Genomic DNA, 14,465 nt, shown 5'->3' with positions numbered 1-14,465 from the left:
TTCTTTCAAGCAGTGTTTTCAGGTTGTGTGGTGTTGTCTTTCATACTGTTTTTTTTTTAAACTTGCTTTCAAGTAGATTGCTTTAATCTCTTTAAAGGAAGGTAACTTTTTATTTTTGTAGCAGTTATAAATTAAACATTACACTCATATTTTTCACTCATACTTTTGACATGTTTTGCTCATTTGTGCTTTTCTGACTAAAGTAGGACAAACCACCTTGGCTCACTAAGTTCTATTTTTAAGAATCTGCTTAATTTGCCAAATTCAGTGTGCAGTGTTCTTGATCCTAACTCTTACCACAGACATTTTGAAGTTAGTTCATAAAATAAGTTTTATAGCAATGGGACTACCCCTGACTGCTAGTGGAGTTTTTTAACTAGATGTACACTCTGCAGTATTTCTAATTGGGATAAGAAATGAATGCTGCTTCCTGTGCTTGAAGCATTTCAAATTGCTGATTTTCCTCAGTTCACTATGACTGGGTTCGGATGACACAATAACCAACGGTGGGTTAAATAGTCAACAACGGGTTAAATAGTCAACTGTTGGTTATTGTGTCATCTGTTGGGACTTTTTCACACCACGGTTGGTTATTCAGTCAAAATACCCAATGCAAATAGCCAGTGCTGTGCAGAGTTGATTATTTGAAAAACCATTGGTTATTGTGTCATGTGTCAAGCACCATTGACTATTTTGTCACACACAGTTGGTTATTTTTGGTGACTACAGAGCCCCCTGGCAAGAGTGATCAAAGCGGCAGCGGCTGCTCTACTCCAGCCAGCAGAACTTACAATGGCTGATGGGATACCAGTGGGAGGACTGGGGGGCGGAGAGGGAGGGGGATGTGTCAGCCAAACACACATTGACTAATAGTCAACTTGATGCTGGCTTTAACTTACACCATGGTTGCCACATATTGCTTTTGAAATACTACATTAATTCTTGAATTAAGAAATATACTAGCCTTCTCCATACTGGTGCCTCTGGATGTGTTGGATTGCAACTACAAAACATCTGAAGATCTACCTTCTGGCCACCCCTGATCTAGGACATTGACAGTCTAATTCTATACATGTCTATTCAGAAATAAAGTTCTTGAACCCCATTGAATTCAATGGCACTTACTCCTAGACGAGTGTGTATAGGATTATAGCCTTAAGCAGGCAAGTGGTAGGTCTGATCAGATATATTGTATATTGTGTAAATGGGTTCGCATTGTAGAAGTATTGTGTGGATGCCTTATCCATACTGTAAACAAGATGTCTTTTGTAGTGATTCTTCAATATGCATTGTTCAGTCGCTCTCAGCCCATTTAACTTGCAATCAGCTACTTGTAAATATACTTTTTGATCATGAAGAGTCTCTGCCTCTTAAAATGGGTAACAATGTTTACTTTGTGTCTTGTACACTGGAGCAGCTCTGGCTTAATGACAAATACTAGCATCTCAGTTTTATTTTTGTGAAGTATGGATTTAAGGGAAGAAAAGAAGCCTCAAATTGTTCTGTGTGGCTCTTTTATGAACCTCCAATTTTCTGACATCAGTTATTCCAGTAACATTCGTGTGCAAAAATTAAATGTTGCTTTTGACTGCTGGTGTAAATGAACTGGACGCCATGTAGGAGCTGCTTGAAATGGTTCCTTATGGTAGCTAAACCATTTATGTGTGTGAAACTCATTCACAGATTGAATATTTTCCTCCACAAATCTGAAAAGCTGCAGCAGACCATAAATATCTCTTCTTCTCTTGGCTGAGTTGTATTGTGCTACATCAATATGGCTCAGCTTCCAAACAATAAGTTCCTCAATTCTACCAATTTCTCCCCCAACTTACCATCTATTGCTTTCCATTTATGTTTTGGAAGGGACAGAGAGCCAATGTGACGTAGTGACAGGGATGGGCAATGTGGTGTGCATGGGCACCACTGTGCTTTTGGTCACCTTTCTTGGTACCTGCCAAGGTGCCCAACGCTTCTCACTAAAAGAAAAAAAAAGAATAACACATTTACTTACTGGTAGCTGGGATCACCTATGAAATAAGTTTCTGCAGATGTTGAAAACCATGGGTTTAAAGGAGTTGCTTAGTGTGTGGGGGCTCAGATCCCACCTCTGCCTTGTACTCAGTCTTTTGGACAAGATAATTGTCCTTTGCCACACCTCCTATGGCAGCCATTTTGACAGTTTTTCAAATTGCCAAATGTGCCCATGACCCAAAAAGGTTGCCTACCTCAGAAATGGAGTGCTGGACTTAAGACTGTGAAGACCCAGATTCAAATTCCCACTCACACTCAAAGCCTACTGGGTGACCTTGAACAAATGACCGTCTCTTGGCCTAACCTTTATCACTGGGTTTTTGTGAGAATATGGTGGGTCACACACTATGTATGTCAGTATGTCCTTGGAGGAAGCGTAGGATAATCATAATTATAAGAACGCTTTGCAGTTGAATTTTTTTATTCATTAGCTCAGTATTGTGTGCTCAAATTCTGGCATGCTTAAAATTGCCTTGCTCTTCTTCATTTAAAAGATAAATAGATGGAAACAAACTACATGTTTTCCCCTCTGCCACATGGAAGCAAATAATCTGGGCATGAGGACTTAGTCATATATAGAATAGTGAATTTCCATGACAAGGTAATGAAGCAAATTATGAAACACACCTTGTATTTGCACATAATACTGAGGAGGAAAGGACCCCTTGGGTTACAATGTTAGGAATTATATGCACTTTAAGGAGAAATGCTTTATTAGCTGTGCCAAATTACACTTTAATACTATCCTTTTTCCCCTCCCCTGAGTATAGTAGTAAGTTCCATTGAATTCAGTGGGGGCTCTTAAGTATATATTGCAGCCTTATACAGTCCTAAGCACTAGGGAGTATGCCCTATTGAATACTGTGGGGCTTACTTCTGAGTCAACATGTATAAGATTTTATTGTTAATTGCATCAGAGGAGACTTTCAAGTTTTGGTGTTTCTGCTACTACAAATCAAACAAAAACTAGACAGGCAGGATGAAGGGCAGAGACTCATAAGTAAGTGTAGGATAACTGGAGATGAAGAAGATAGACCAAGTGAGCAAAATTGGCAGACTTGACTTATGGTTAATAAACAGTAAAAGGAGGAAATAGTTGTATAATTATATTTGTATTGTCTTTTTTGTTTTAAGAGATGAAATTGGATTAATTCCCTGTCCTGAAGCCAGATACAACCGGAGTCCAATAGTCCTGGTAGAAAACAAACTTGGAGTGGAAAGCTGGTGTGTCAAGTTTCTGTTGCCATATGTCCATAACAAGCTTCTTCACTATAGACAAAGAAAGCAATGGCTCAACAAAGAAGGTAAGTTACTCCATAAAATGCATGTTGCTTAGTTAGTATGTCATTCCTAACTTCCTATGAAATGGTGTTAGGATTCTTCAAAGTTACTTTTTTTAACATTGGAAATGCCTGGAAAAAGTAGAAACTATTAAAATAGCATCTTGCTCTTGATGTTATCCAGCGTTTTAAATAAGGTGGTGCTTCCAACTCATTCATATTCTGACTTTATCACTTGTAAGTGCTACAGAGTTATTTGCTGACCATCTTCAAAAGAAATGCTGTCCTTTTCTTCTTGAGAGACACGAAACAGTTAAAGCAGTACTTTTTACTGGGCCATCGTGAAAATGTTGGAGAAGAATGTATAGGCTGCAATTCTGAGCACACCTAACTGAATCCAACTTCTTTTAAAATTGATGGGATTTATTTCCATTTTTTTATTATTATTATTACATTTCTATACTGTGTAATAGCCAAAGCTCTCTGGGAGGTTCACAACTATTAAAAACGTAAAATACAACAAGATAAATATAAAAGTTTAATTATTAAAAACTACATTGTAAAATAAAAATAGCCAAATATTTTCACCTGGTGCTGAAAAGACCATAACATAGGTGCTGGGTGAGACTCTCCTGGGAGCTCATTGCACAACCAGTCTGCCACAACAGAAAAGGCCCTCTTCTTGGTAGCCACCCAGCTCAATTCCTTTGGTTGGAGCTCCTGGGGAAGGGCTGCTGAAGACAATCTTAGGGTCTGGGCATATATTGGAGGAGAGACCCTTCAGGTAACCTGGCCCAAGCCATTTAGGGCTTTGAATGTAAACATCAGCATTTTGAATTGGGTCGAGAAATAGACTGGAAGCCAGTGCAGATGGAAAAACACTGGCATAATATGATCACATTGGCCACTCCTTGTTAACAATCTCACTGCCCTATTTTGGACCAGCTGAAGTTTCCAGACCATTTTCAAGGGTAGTCCCAGTTTGTGGAATGGCTTGCCGGGAGAGATTCGTCAACTTAACAGTCTTCCAGAATTTAAGAAAGCCATAAAGACTGATCTCTTCCGGCAGGCCTACCCAGTTGAATTTTAAGATGCCTTTTTTAATGGTGTGCTGCTTTTAATGATGCACTGGTTTAAAATGTTTGAATTAGTTGTATGTATTTTATGGTGTTTTTATTTGTGTTGTACCCCGCCTCAATCCAGAGGGAGAGGCGGGTAACAAATATATTATTATATTATTATTATTAAATAATGCATGAAGGATAACTGTGGCTAGGCTATCTTTGTCCAAATAAGGACATAGTTGGTATATCAGCCTAAGTTGACAGAAGTGCACCATGCCACTGGGTACACCTGTATGTCTAGTGACAATGCTCAAACACCTTGCTGAGGAAGGAGATGTTGACTACTGACCTATAGCTGTTAACATCATCTAGGTCCAGGTTAGGTTTTTCAGGAGTGACCTAATTACCATCTCCTTTAAAGAGGTTGGCACCATTCCCTCTCTCAGGGAGGAATTTGCAACCTCCTGGAGCCAGCCAGATGTCTGCTCCCTATAAGATGTAAGGGCAAGGGTCAAGCACACAGGTGGTTGACTGGACTTGGCCAAGCACTTTGTCTACATCATTGGGTTTCAACAATTGAAACTCATCCAATAAAACTGAACCAGATGGTGCTTTGTACACCTCTGTTAGTGGAACTGGATTGATTGTGGTGTCTAGATTGAGACAGATTTGAGCAACTTTATTTTCAAAGTGTCACAAATTTGTCACAGTGTGCTACCAAGGGTCCCACCATTTCATTTCTTACTGTAAGTTATGCTCATTATGCAGAGTAGAATGGTAGCTAATTGTCAGCTGTACACTAAGCAATGTAACTTACCAATGTAACTTACCAATGTAATACTTCACTTTAGTGGCTTACTGACCAAGTTTTTAAAAGTCTTGCTGGCCTCTTTGGAATATAAACATTTTCTCTGCAGGACTTGGCTGCTAAGAACTGGAAGTATTTTGCAACTCCTTATTTTGTTGGATATTATAGACAATAGGCCAATCCAGCTTCATTAAAATAAATGTGTGCCATTGATAGTGGTTGATTTAGCTGCTTAATTTCACTCATGGTAGCCTGAAAAGAGATCATGGGCCATTACAGCAGACTGTAAATCTTTTGACAGTGCTAAATGTTTTAGTAGTTAAGCCATTGTACAAGTAAACTGGTTAAAGATGCATCTACAGAGAACATCACCATATTCCCTGATTAGTAAATACTGTAGTGTCAATTTGGTAGTGCCAGAAAAAGCAGGCATGATGTGGTGCGCACCACAAGCAACTTGATCAGTACACATGAGACCCGAGACATGTGGAGCATAGAAGTTTTATAAGCATTGAATGTGCATCTTATCTCAGTTGAAAACAGCCCTGTTCAGCTGTATTCTAAATGTAAAACCTTTGTAAATGGTTAAAAAAGCTATCTTTTCATTCTCCATGACAGGGTTCTAGAACATACATGTCCTTTTCCATCAACAGACATTTATTCAATGGAAATCACCTTATATTTGGGTTTTTAATTTTTTTAATCTTTGGAAGCTTTGTAAACAGCTTTAAACTCTAGGCTAAATTATAAAGCCAGGATGTTGCTAGAGGCCAGGAAGGGAGGAATAAGCAATCAGGGCAATGAAGGAACTCTCATTAATGTGTTTAATGTGATTATGGCGGTAGGGGACAGAGACAGCTGATGATGGGAGAACGAGTTAACATGTAAATTTCTACCTCTTCTTCCAATCTGTCCTTCAACTGTGATAATACTGGTGGCTGGACTACAGGGCCCTTGAATCTGAAAATACCCAGGACCACAATACCTGACAGAGAGCCTCTCCTAGTATAAACACACCTGTATACTACGATCAACATCTGAGACCCCCCCCCCCCTTGAACACTTCCTCTGAGGGAGGTTCAGAGGATGGCAACAACGGAGAGGGCTTTCTTTGTGGTGGCCCCCTGATTTTAGTAGTTTAGTACCTCCTGATTCTGGAACGATCTCCCCAGTGAGGTCCACCTGGCACCAACATTGACATATTTTGGTGGCAGGTAGCACCTCTACCTGTTCACTGGATCCTTGCCTGTCCTGGCTACTAAAACCCATCCAGAGTGGGTTTGAAGACTTGGATCTTGGAGACAGTAAATGACTCAAGAGGGTGTGTGGTCACTGCTATCCTTAAAAAAATAGTGTGAACCAACTAAAGAGACCAAATTTGGACCTTCAGAACTTAGATAACTATTGTCTGATCTATGATCTGTCTTTTCTGGAAAAACCTCTCAGCTTCAGATGGTTTTGGAAGAAGATTATTTAGATGCATTCCAGTCTGTGTTCTGCCTTGGATTTGGGACAAAAGACAGCCTCTGGTGGATATTTTAAACTGGGATGTCAAACTGCTGAATTTTTTATAGTACCACAGAAGACCTCTTCTGGAATCCGAGTAGCTTTACACTTAATTTTACAAACAAACGTTAATAAATCAGTTTATTGCAGGAGGCCATAGCCCAGTAGAGGAGCTCATGCTTTGCCTACAGAAAACTCCAGGTTTCGAACCTGCCATCTCCAGTCCAAAAGATCTGTTTCTGGTAGAAGGACAGGGAATAATCTCGCTGTCAGAGTAGGCCAGCATTATTCTACCTGGGGATAATGGGAGTTGGAGTCCAAAACATCTGAAGTGCACCCGGTTTGGGAAGGCTAGATTAGACCATTGAACAACTATCTGATTCTGTTTCATAATTTCAACAAAGCCAGTCAGTATCTTTATCATTCACATATCGCTACCTCCTCTTTTCTTGGATTATCCACTTCTGCAGCATGCCCAAACATCTAACTTTATGGTTTGAGCAAAATAACACTCATTGGATGCTCCTTCCGGAAGAAGTAAGGGAGGAAGGTGGAGTTTGCTGATTCTTCCTTCCCCCTGCAGCTTCCTTCCCGCTTGAAAAGCTGCTCTCGGAGGCAGAAGATCCTCTGAATCACTGTGGGAGATGATGCAGGAAGCTGAAGGGGGAATTGGAAAGAATTACCTCCTCTCCTTAGTGGATGCCTTTAATGGGTCTTGTTCCCTTCTGTAAATAAGGATCCTTTCCTACTCCTTTCTGGATCCTCTTTTTACCTTGCCAGTCCTCCAGGAAGGTTGGAACAGCATTGCTGGCCTTTCCTAACCCAGTGTTCTCCAAATGATTTGGACTGCGACTCCCATTATTCCCGACCAAGAGGGGAATTGTAGTTGTAATCCAAGACATCTGGAGGGCACCAGGTGAGGGAAGGCTGCTTCAACTGAAAAGCTGAAGAAATTAATTTGACTAAAACAAAAATGTTTGTTCAATATGTAGTGTGATATTCTTATGTGCAGCAAGGATCATTAGAATTCTTAATTTGGGTGAAATTCTCCTGCTTTCTAATGGTTCTAGCAAAAGATGAGTGGATAATCCCTGTTACTCTTCCAAGTTTTGACTTACTCTGGAGAGTGTTCAATACATGCATATCCTATAAGAACCTTTTAATAATTTGTTGCTGTACTCTGGTCACGTTGATTGATCTATTTTTGAGTCAAATAAACCATTGATATGTAGAAGAAGTAATAGATGGTTCTGGCATATACCTCTGCACTCTGGCTTGGTATCTTACAATTAATTATACTTATCTGGCAGAATCCCACAACAAGCAAGAACATCCTAATCCACCACAGATAATAGATGGATGTTGAATTTTCTTTTCATCTAGGAGATGAAGTATCACTGAGAGGGTGTCAGAAAAATAAGACTGAGATTAATCCTCGTCCTATTATTAATCTTCCTTAGTAAAATTGTTGTTCACAACTGAAGCTTTGAATGGAAAAAACAAGTGTTTATTAGCCATTCTGAATGTACAGGGTTTGATTCTTACTTTGTTTACCCAATTTTATACTTTGAATAAGTGATGACTGGAGTTTATATAATGGCAAACCTTTGAATTATGCAGATAGATATATTAAGGTTTGTTTTGTAATTCTTTTAATCCAAGAAGATTAGTGAGCCATATTCTCAGACTCCTGGCAAGAGTTGTTGACTATTGCTTTTTATTTATTTATTTAAGTATTTTTCAGTTTAGACCAGGAGTGCCAAGGCACAGGCCTAGGGGCCAAATCTGGGGTCACAATCCAGCCCTCAGGGCTTCTGGAGAAGACCACACTTCCTTTTCCTTCCCCCTGAACACCATTCTTTTGGTGGTTTCTCATCTTTTGTACTTTTCCTCCCCTCATTCTAAAAGGTTGAAATGTCTCTACTCCTAAGAGTTAATAGGCTAGTATTTTGGTCCCACCCCCTTTGCCTTTGGCTCCTCCCACCAGTGGAATGCAGACCCAAGAGCTTCACTGAAATGGAATTTGATCCTTGGGCTAGAAGAGGTTCAACACCCCTAGTATAGACAAAATTCTATGTAACAGCTGTTTTCCACCATTTCTATCTATACCTATATAGTAAAGCATTCATAAAACCTGGAGCGCAGTTGGTGGCTTGCTACCTTCTTAGTTTTTTTGGAAAGGTTTCTTAGGGCAGAATCCTCTGGGGATGGCCTTAAGTCTCCGAACATGGAGGTTTACAGCCATGCAATGCAGAATGCTAGGAGCAGTGGAGGTGATTGTCACCTCCACGCTCCTCCCACTCTGCATTTTGGCTTGATGGGCCTTTTCGCCCATCCAGCCCAGGCGTCAGGAAGGAGGCCAGACTATTCCTCATAAGCCGGCCTCCCCAGTCCTCTCCCTGCCCTTCGGAACACCCCCTTTACCTTGGAGAGCTTGGAGCTGGCATGGTTCACTGTGCCCATTGCGAGGGGGAGGGCAGGGAGTTTGGACACCTGGCTCCAAATTTGGAGCTTTGTCTTCCACCTCGGATTCAGGAATCCAAACTATCCTGTGGCCCTCCAGATGCTGTCTAGGCAGTCATAGGATTACTTTCTTAGCCAACCTTATTATTTGTAATTATTTTCTCTAGCTGGCTAGCCTTTACAACATAGAGTTAACATATTTCCTTTGAAGAACACCAGTCAAAATGTATTAGATGACTTTCTGTTTTTTTACTTGGCCTGCGTAAATTATTATTTTTTACAGAGCTTTAGGTTGAGACTTGTCTGCTGTCTTTTGAGTTCTATTTCAGGTGCTCCCACCATCCTTTTGGCTAGCCTTATACCAGACATGCAGTACAATAGTGGGTGACCAGAAATTTGGACCCTTTCTCTCAAAGGCAGGGGCACATTTCATGAATGTTCCAGGATGGCTGTGGTTCTGCTGGAAGAAGCGGGAATGTTTGAAAGTGCTCTTTTTCCCCCTTATGTTGTTTGCTGGAAAACTGGCACCCAATCTTGCCATGTACTTCTGATTCCAAGAAGAGGAAGAGCAATCTCCCACCCCCATTTTGCCTGAACTTTTGGAAGCCCGTAGGCCCCTGCCCATGTTAAACCAGCAAAATGGAGCTACTGCAGTGTCTCTTTTTCCTGCATCTCTTTTGCAGTGTGAGAAACGTCACCCTACTTGGGAATAAGCAGTGCTGAAGCGTCTAATGTGCCAGTATTGGTCTTCCTGGAGACTAGTGTTTCCCTGGTGGTGTTAGCAGCCAGAATGCAAGACTGAGCTATCCCAGGGATTCTTAATCTAGTGGAATAGGAATGAGTTGTGTGAACATAATGTTAGAAGGGGACCTTAGATTTTCCCGCAAACAGGTGGAAAAGTCTGCAAAGAATAGGTATTTGGAATTTCTCTGGGGAACATAAATAATCATGGTGGGGCCCACAATAAGTCTGCAACTTTTAAGTTTTGCAATAGGATAAAATAATAATAATAAATTTCTACTGCAGTTCACTCTTCTTACACTGATGGAGCCAAATTCTAGTAGCTACTAACTGCTGGCAGATTCTAACAGACAGCCAACCCTCAAGCCAAAATTGCTCAGTCTCAGGGAAAGCTATTTGCTTTTCAGTGCGATTGCTGCTGTAAAAGAAATGAGTTTGTTCAAATTTGCTGAATATCTGCAGCCCCTCCACCTCAGATGTTGCAAGGAGATTTCTTTGGGAAGATGGAATGGGTGTCAGTGGGGCCCTATAAGATCCTACGTAGTTAGAGCAGTCCTTTTAGTTTGGGTACCCTGAAAAAGGGCTAGATCTTCATACTTGTTACAGTGGCATTCCGCTCTTCCTGTATTCAGGAGCTTAGAATGGTGCATTAGCCTCCCAATAACCCCGTGAGATGGGCTAAGCTGGGAGCTATTTAGCACTGAAGCTCTTTAGTTCCATAGCAAGGTCAGTTATTGAAGAGTCATTTGGAGGAGGAGGGAATGTGCCATCCTGCATGCTAACTACAGGATGTGCTTTTTCTGCTAGTACGGTAGTTGCAAAATTAAAAGAGAAGAACTGAAATAGGGTGCAGGGTACTACATAGTATATTACGGAGCCCTGAATGGATATCTTAACTGGGTTAATTCAAAAATAATGTACCCCAAGTATTTCACTCTTCCCATTTTGCCTACTTGTTGTCAAGAGGAACTCCTCGGGCCAAGAAGTTTAGAGAAGAGGGTGAGGATCTCATCATTGTTTAAACCAGGAGTGGGTAACACACTGTGGGCAACATGCAGCCGCCATCACTACCCCCCCCTTACCTTAGCTTGCCACCAAACCGCTACAGAGGCATAGCATGGTCAAATGTTGTCCATTCTAAGCTTTTGTAGCAGCAATGGTGATTTGGAAGGGACAAATGTAGCTTGTTTTCCCCCTTTTATCGTTTTTTGCAGTGGGGGTAGTGCAGCCCACGGTCAGATGAGTGGAATTGTTCCCCATACTACCCAGAGTTACCCACCCTTGGTGTAAACAAACAAACAAACAAACTGTTCTTGGCAGGGTCATTCTTAGAACGCATTAGCAGCAAATGTCACGTGAGAGGCTTAGCTAAGTGTAAAGATGTAAGAAATATTAACTTCAATAGCTTTTGATGGGTTTCTTCTTTCCTTTTTAGAGTTGATAGATATCACCTGTACGTTGCTGCTACTGAACCCAGATTTCACTACTGCATGGAATGTAAGGTATGTTCAGCAAATGTGGATGTAAAAACTTCTGGTAGCTGTCCAAAGTGTGAGTGAGCCATAGGCTTTCTCCCCCCACCCCCACCCCAATACCAGCAATCTTTTCAGGTAAGGTACTTTGGAAAACCTTTTAAGAGTATTTCTTCTTTTGTCCATATTGTTACCACCTTCCATACTTCATAATAGTATTTTCAGTATATGAATATTAATCTTCTGTGTACACCCAGACACCTGGGGAAGAGGATTTATTTTGACTAAATACCCTTAGCAGTAGCTGGATTCATCTATACATTTACAACTTATTTTGGAATGTCAGCTTTATAACAAATGCCTATCCATGTGCAAAACTCAGAACCAATTATTTGGACCATATGACTCTCCTTTGGAGGGATTTTTTTTAATCGTTAAGGATGTTGGGAGTTGTAGGACTTTTTTCTGCATAAGATTGCACCATAATTGTACTTCCAGTTTAAAATGTAATGTAACTTGTATCTTTGTATGTGATACATGCACACACATATCCACACTTACAGTTGAAATTAGGTTAAAAGAATGTCTCTTGCAGCTTGATTCTAAATATGTTTACTCAGAAGGACATCCCATTGAGTTTAGTGGGGCTTAACTGCCTGGTAAATGTGCTTAGAACTGTGACCTTAATGGATCATTTCCCTGAAGTGTGAACAAAGAACTAACTGAGAAATGAAGTTCAGAGTTTTCACTGGTTTTTCTCTTTTGCTGCAGCATTGCTTATTATAAAAACTTGCACCTATAGAGCAAATGCAGTAGTCCACCATTCATTCCTGATTATTAATGTGCAAACAGAAATGGTTGTGTTCGGATGTCATGATAAACTGTGCTTTTTGTAATGGGCATGAGCTTTGCCTTCCCCTAGGCCCCCTGCCTTCTCTTCTGGTTGTAACTGTAAGGAAGAATTTGAAAGCTTTAGGGGTTTTATTATATTTAGCAGTATATAAACATTACAAATGAATTAATAGATATTTTTGATTAAGCACAGTTTTGTCATGACATCCAAACTGGACAAACTGCATTTCATACCAGCTATGGGGCGGTATATAAATGTAATAAATAATAAAATAATCATACTCATAACTGTGGTTTGCTTTGAAACAAGGCAATTGCAAACTGTGGTCGATGAAGCTGGTTTGTTTTGACAAACCATAGTTAAGAATAACCATAGTTTGGGGCTCAGGCATAAAACCAAACTGTGATTAACTGAAAACCAAAGCAAAACTCTCCCTTGTGGATGCGAAAGAGAAGAATAGGAGGTGGGTGGGTGGGTGGGTGGAGCTTTATCATGACATTCAAATGCAACCCGTTATGTGCAGGCCTCCTTTTTGTGCAGACAGAATTATTGTTGTTATTGTTGTTGTTATATCCCACCTTTTTCCCAGTACTGGGACTCAAGGCAGTTTACAAGATTAAAACATGTACAATTAAAACATATACATATAAATTACAAAAGTTAAAATAGAATTAAACCTACAGTAAAATTAAAAACGTGTTAAAAAAATTAAACTGTAATAGGTTAAAAGGGGGGCAGGATCCAATGCATTAACATAGGTCCAGTATAGTTCCAAAAGCCTGCTGAAACAAAAAAGTTTTTGCCTGCCTCTGAAACTGTAGCGCAAAGGGAGCCAGCCTAGCCTCCCTGGGAAGGGAGTTCTAGAGCCTTGGAGCAGCCACCGAGAACGCCCTTTCCCGTGTACCCATCAGGCGTGCCTGGGATGTTGGTGGGACTGAGAGAAAGGCCTCCCCAGAAGATCTCAGAGAATAGGCAGGCTCATATGGGAGAATACTGTCTTTCAGATAACCTGGACCCGAGCCGTAAAGGGCTTTATAGGTGATAACCAGCACTTTGAATTGTGCCTGGAAACAGACCGGAAGCCAGTGAAGCTGTTTTAACATGGGAGTTGTATGCTCCCTGTAACATAATACTGGGTTGGATTCAGAGTTTGCTCCTTCCAATGGAACAGCCCCTGAGCGGAGTTTAGCTCAGGATGCTCTCTGGCTGTTTGTTAAGTTTTGCTAATTACCCCCTCCTCTGCAGCCTTTAGTACCACTTCCCACCCTCTTCCAGAGGATCCACTAACTCTCTGGAGCTGATTTTCAGGGAACATACAGGTTGCAGCGGGAGTGGAGAATTAGTGAAAATGGCTTCCTTCAGCTGTCTGCCAAGTAGGAGCCCTGTGAAGATGACAGAGTATAGGTATAGTATCTTTGCAACTGCCAGCCCCAGTTGGCAATTTCACAGCCTTATTCTGTACCAGCTAAAGTTTCCAGACTATGTTTAAAGGCAGCTCCATGTACATTGTATTGCAGTAATTCAAATGGGAGGTTACCAGGGCATAGATCACTGGAGCAAGGCTGTTCCTGTCGAGGTAGGCTCATAGTTGGACTACCAGTGGTGAAAAGTGCTCTGAGCCACAGAAGCCATTCATGCCTCTAGTGATAATGATTAATCTGTGAGCCACCCACAAACCATGCATCTTGTTGTTTAGGGGGAGTGCAGCCTCTCCAAGGACAGGTTGAACACCACTCTCCTGAAGTATAAATGTACAGTGGCAATACTGTAAATGCTCTCATTTAAGTGATTGATAATTTCTGTAGCATTTGTTAGCATGCAACATTCTTTAAAATAATCTTATTGTTGCAATGGCCTTTTGAGGTCAAGTAAACTGAGAAAGAGTGACTTGACTAAGCACCATAGCTAGGCAGAGATCTGAACCTGGGATTATTTTTGGTGATGAGCTTATCAGTTTGTGATTCCAAAACACTTTGGGTTGGATTCAACCATCACATGAGCAGCAGTGTGCTCCTGCAGCAGGACTTCCCCCATCCTCACCACCCCACTTCAGCCTCCCATGTGTCCCCCAACACTCCAGAACAAATTTGGTGGGGACCGTGGGAGCGAAGGGGAAATCTGTTCTGCCAGTTCTTCCGTTGGTGGAACAACACTGTTGGATACATCCTTAGCCAAGTACATTACTGTTTTATTAAAAACCTGGGTTTTTTTTAAAAAAAAGTCAAGTGTAAATGAAAAAAAATGCTT

General features: G+C 40.9%; 1 protein-coding gene across 1 annotated transcript in view; it reads left to right on the top strand.

The window, feature by feature from the left end:
- PTAR1 (protein prenyltransferase alpha subunit repeat containing 1) overlaps nt 1-14,465 on the top strand; it is a 34,631-nt gene that overhangs the window by 3,097 nt on the left and 17,069 nt on the right. Inside the window, exons 2-3 of the mRNA XM_063129325.1 lie at nt 3,166-3,335; nt 11,329-11,395. Coding sequence (XP_062985395.1) covers nt 3,166-3,335; nt 11,329-11,395 — 237 coding nt within the window. The remainder of the gene's footprint in view (nt 1-3,165; nt 3,336-11,328; nt 11,396-14,465) is intronic.

The sequence above is a fragment of the Elgaria multicarinata genome, chromosome 6 (assembly GCF_023053635.1).
Source record: "Elgaria multicarinata webbii isolate HBS135686 ecotype San Diego chromosome 6, rElgMul1.1.pri, whole genome shotgun sequence".
NCBI classification, from domain to species: domain Eukaryota; kingdom Metazoa; phylum Chordata; class Lepidosauria; order Squamata; family Anguidae; genus Elgaria; species Elgaria multicarinata.
The sequence above is the reverse complement of the archived record's forward strand: the minus strand, read 5'-3'. Positions and strand labels throughout refer to the sequence as shown.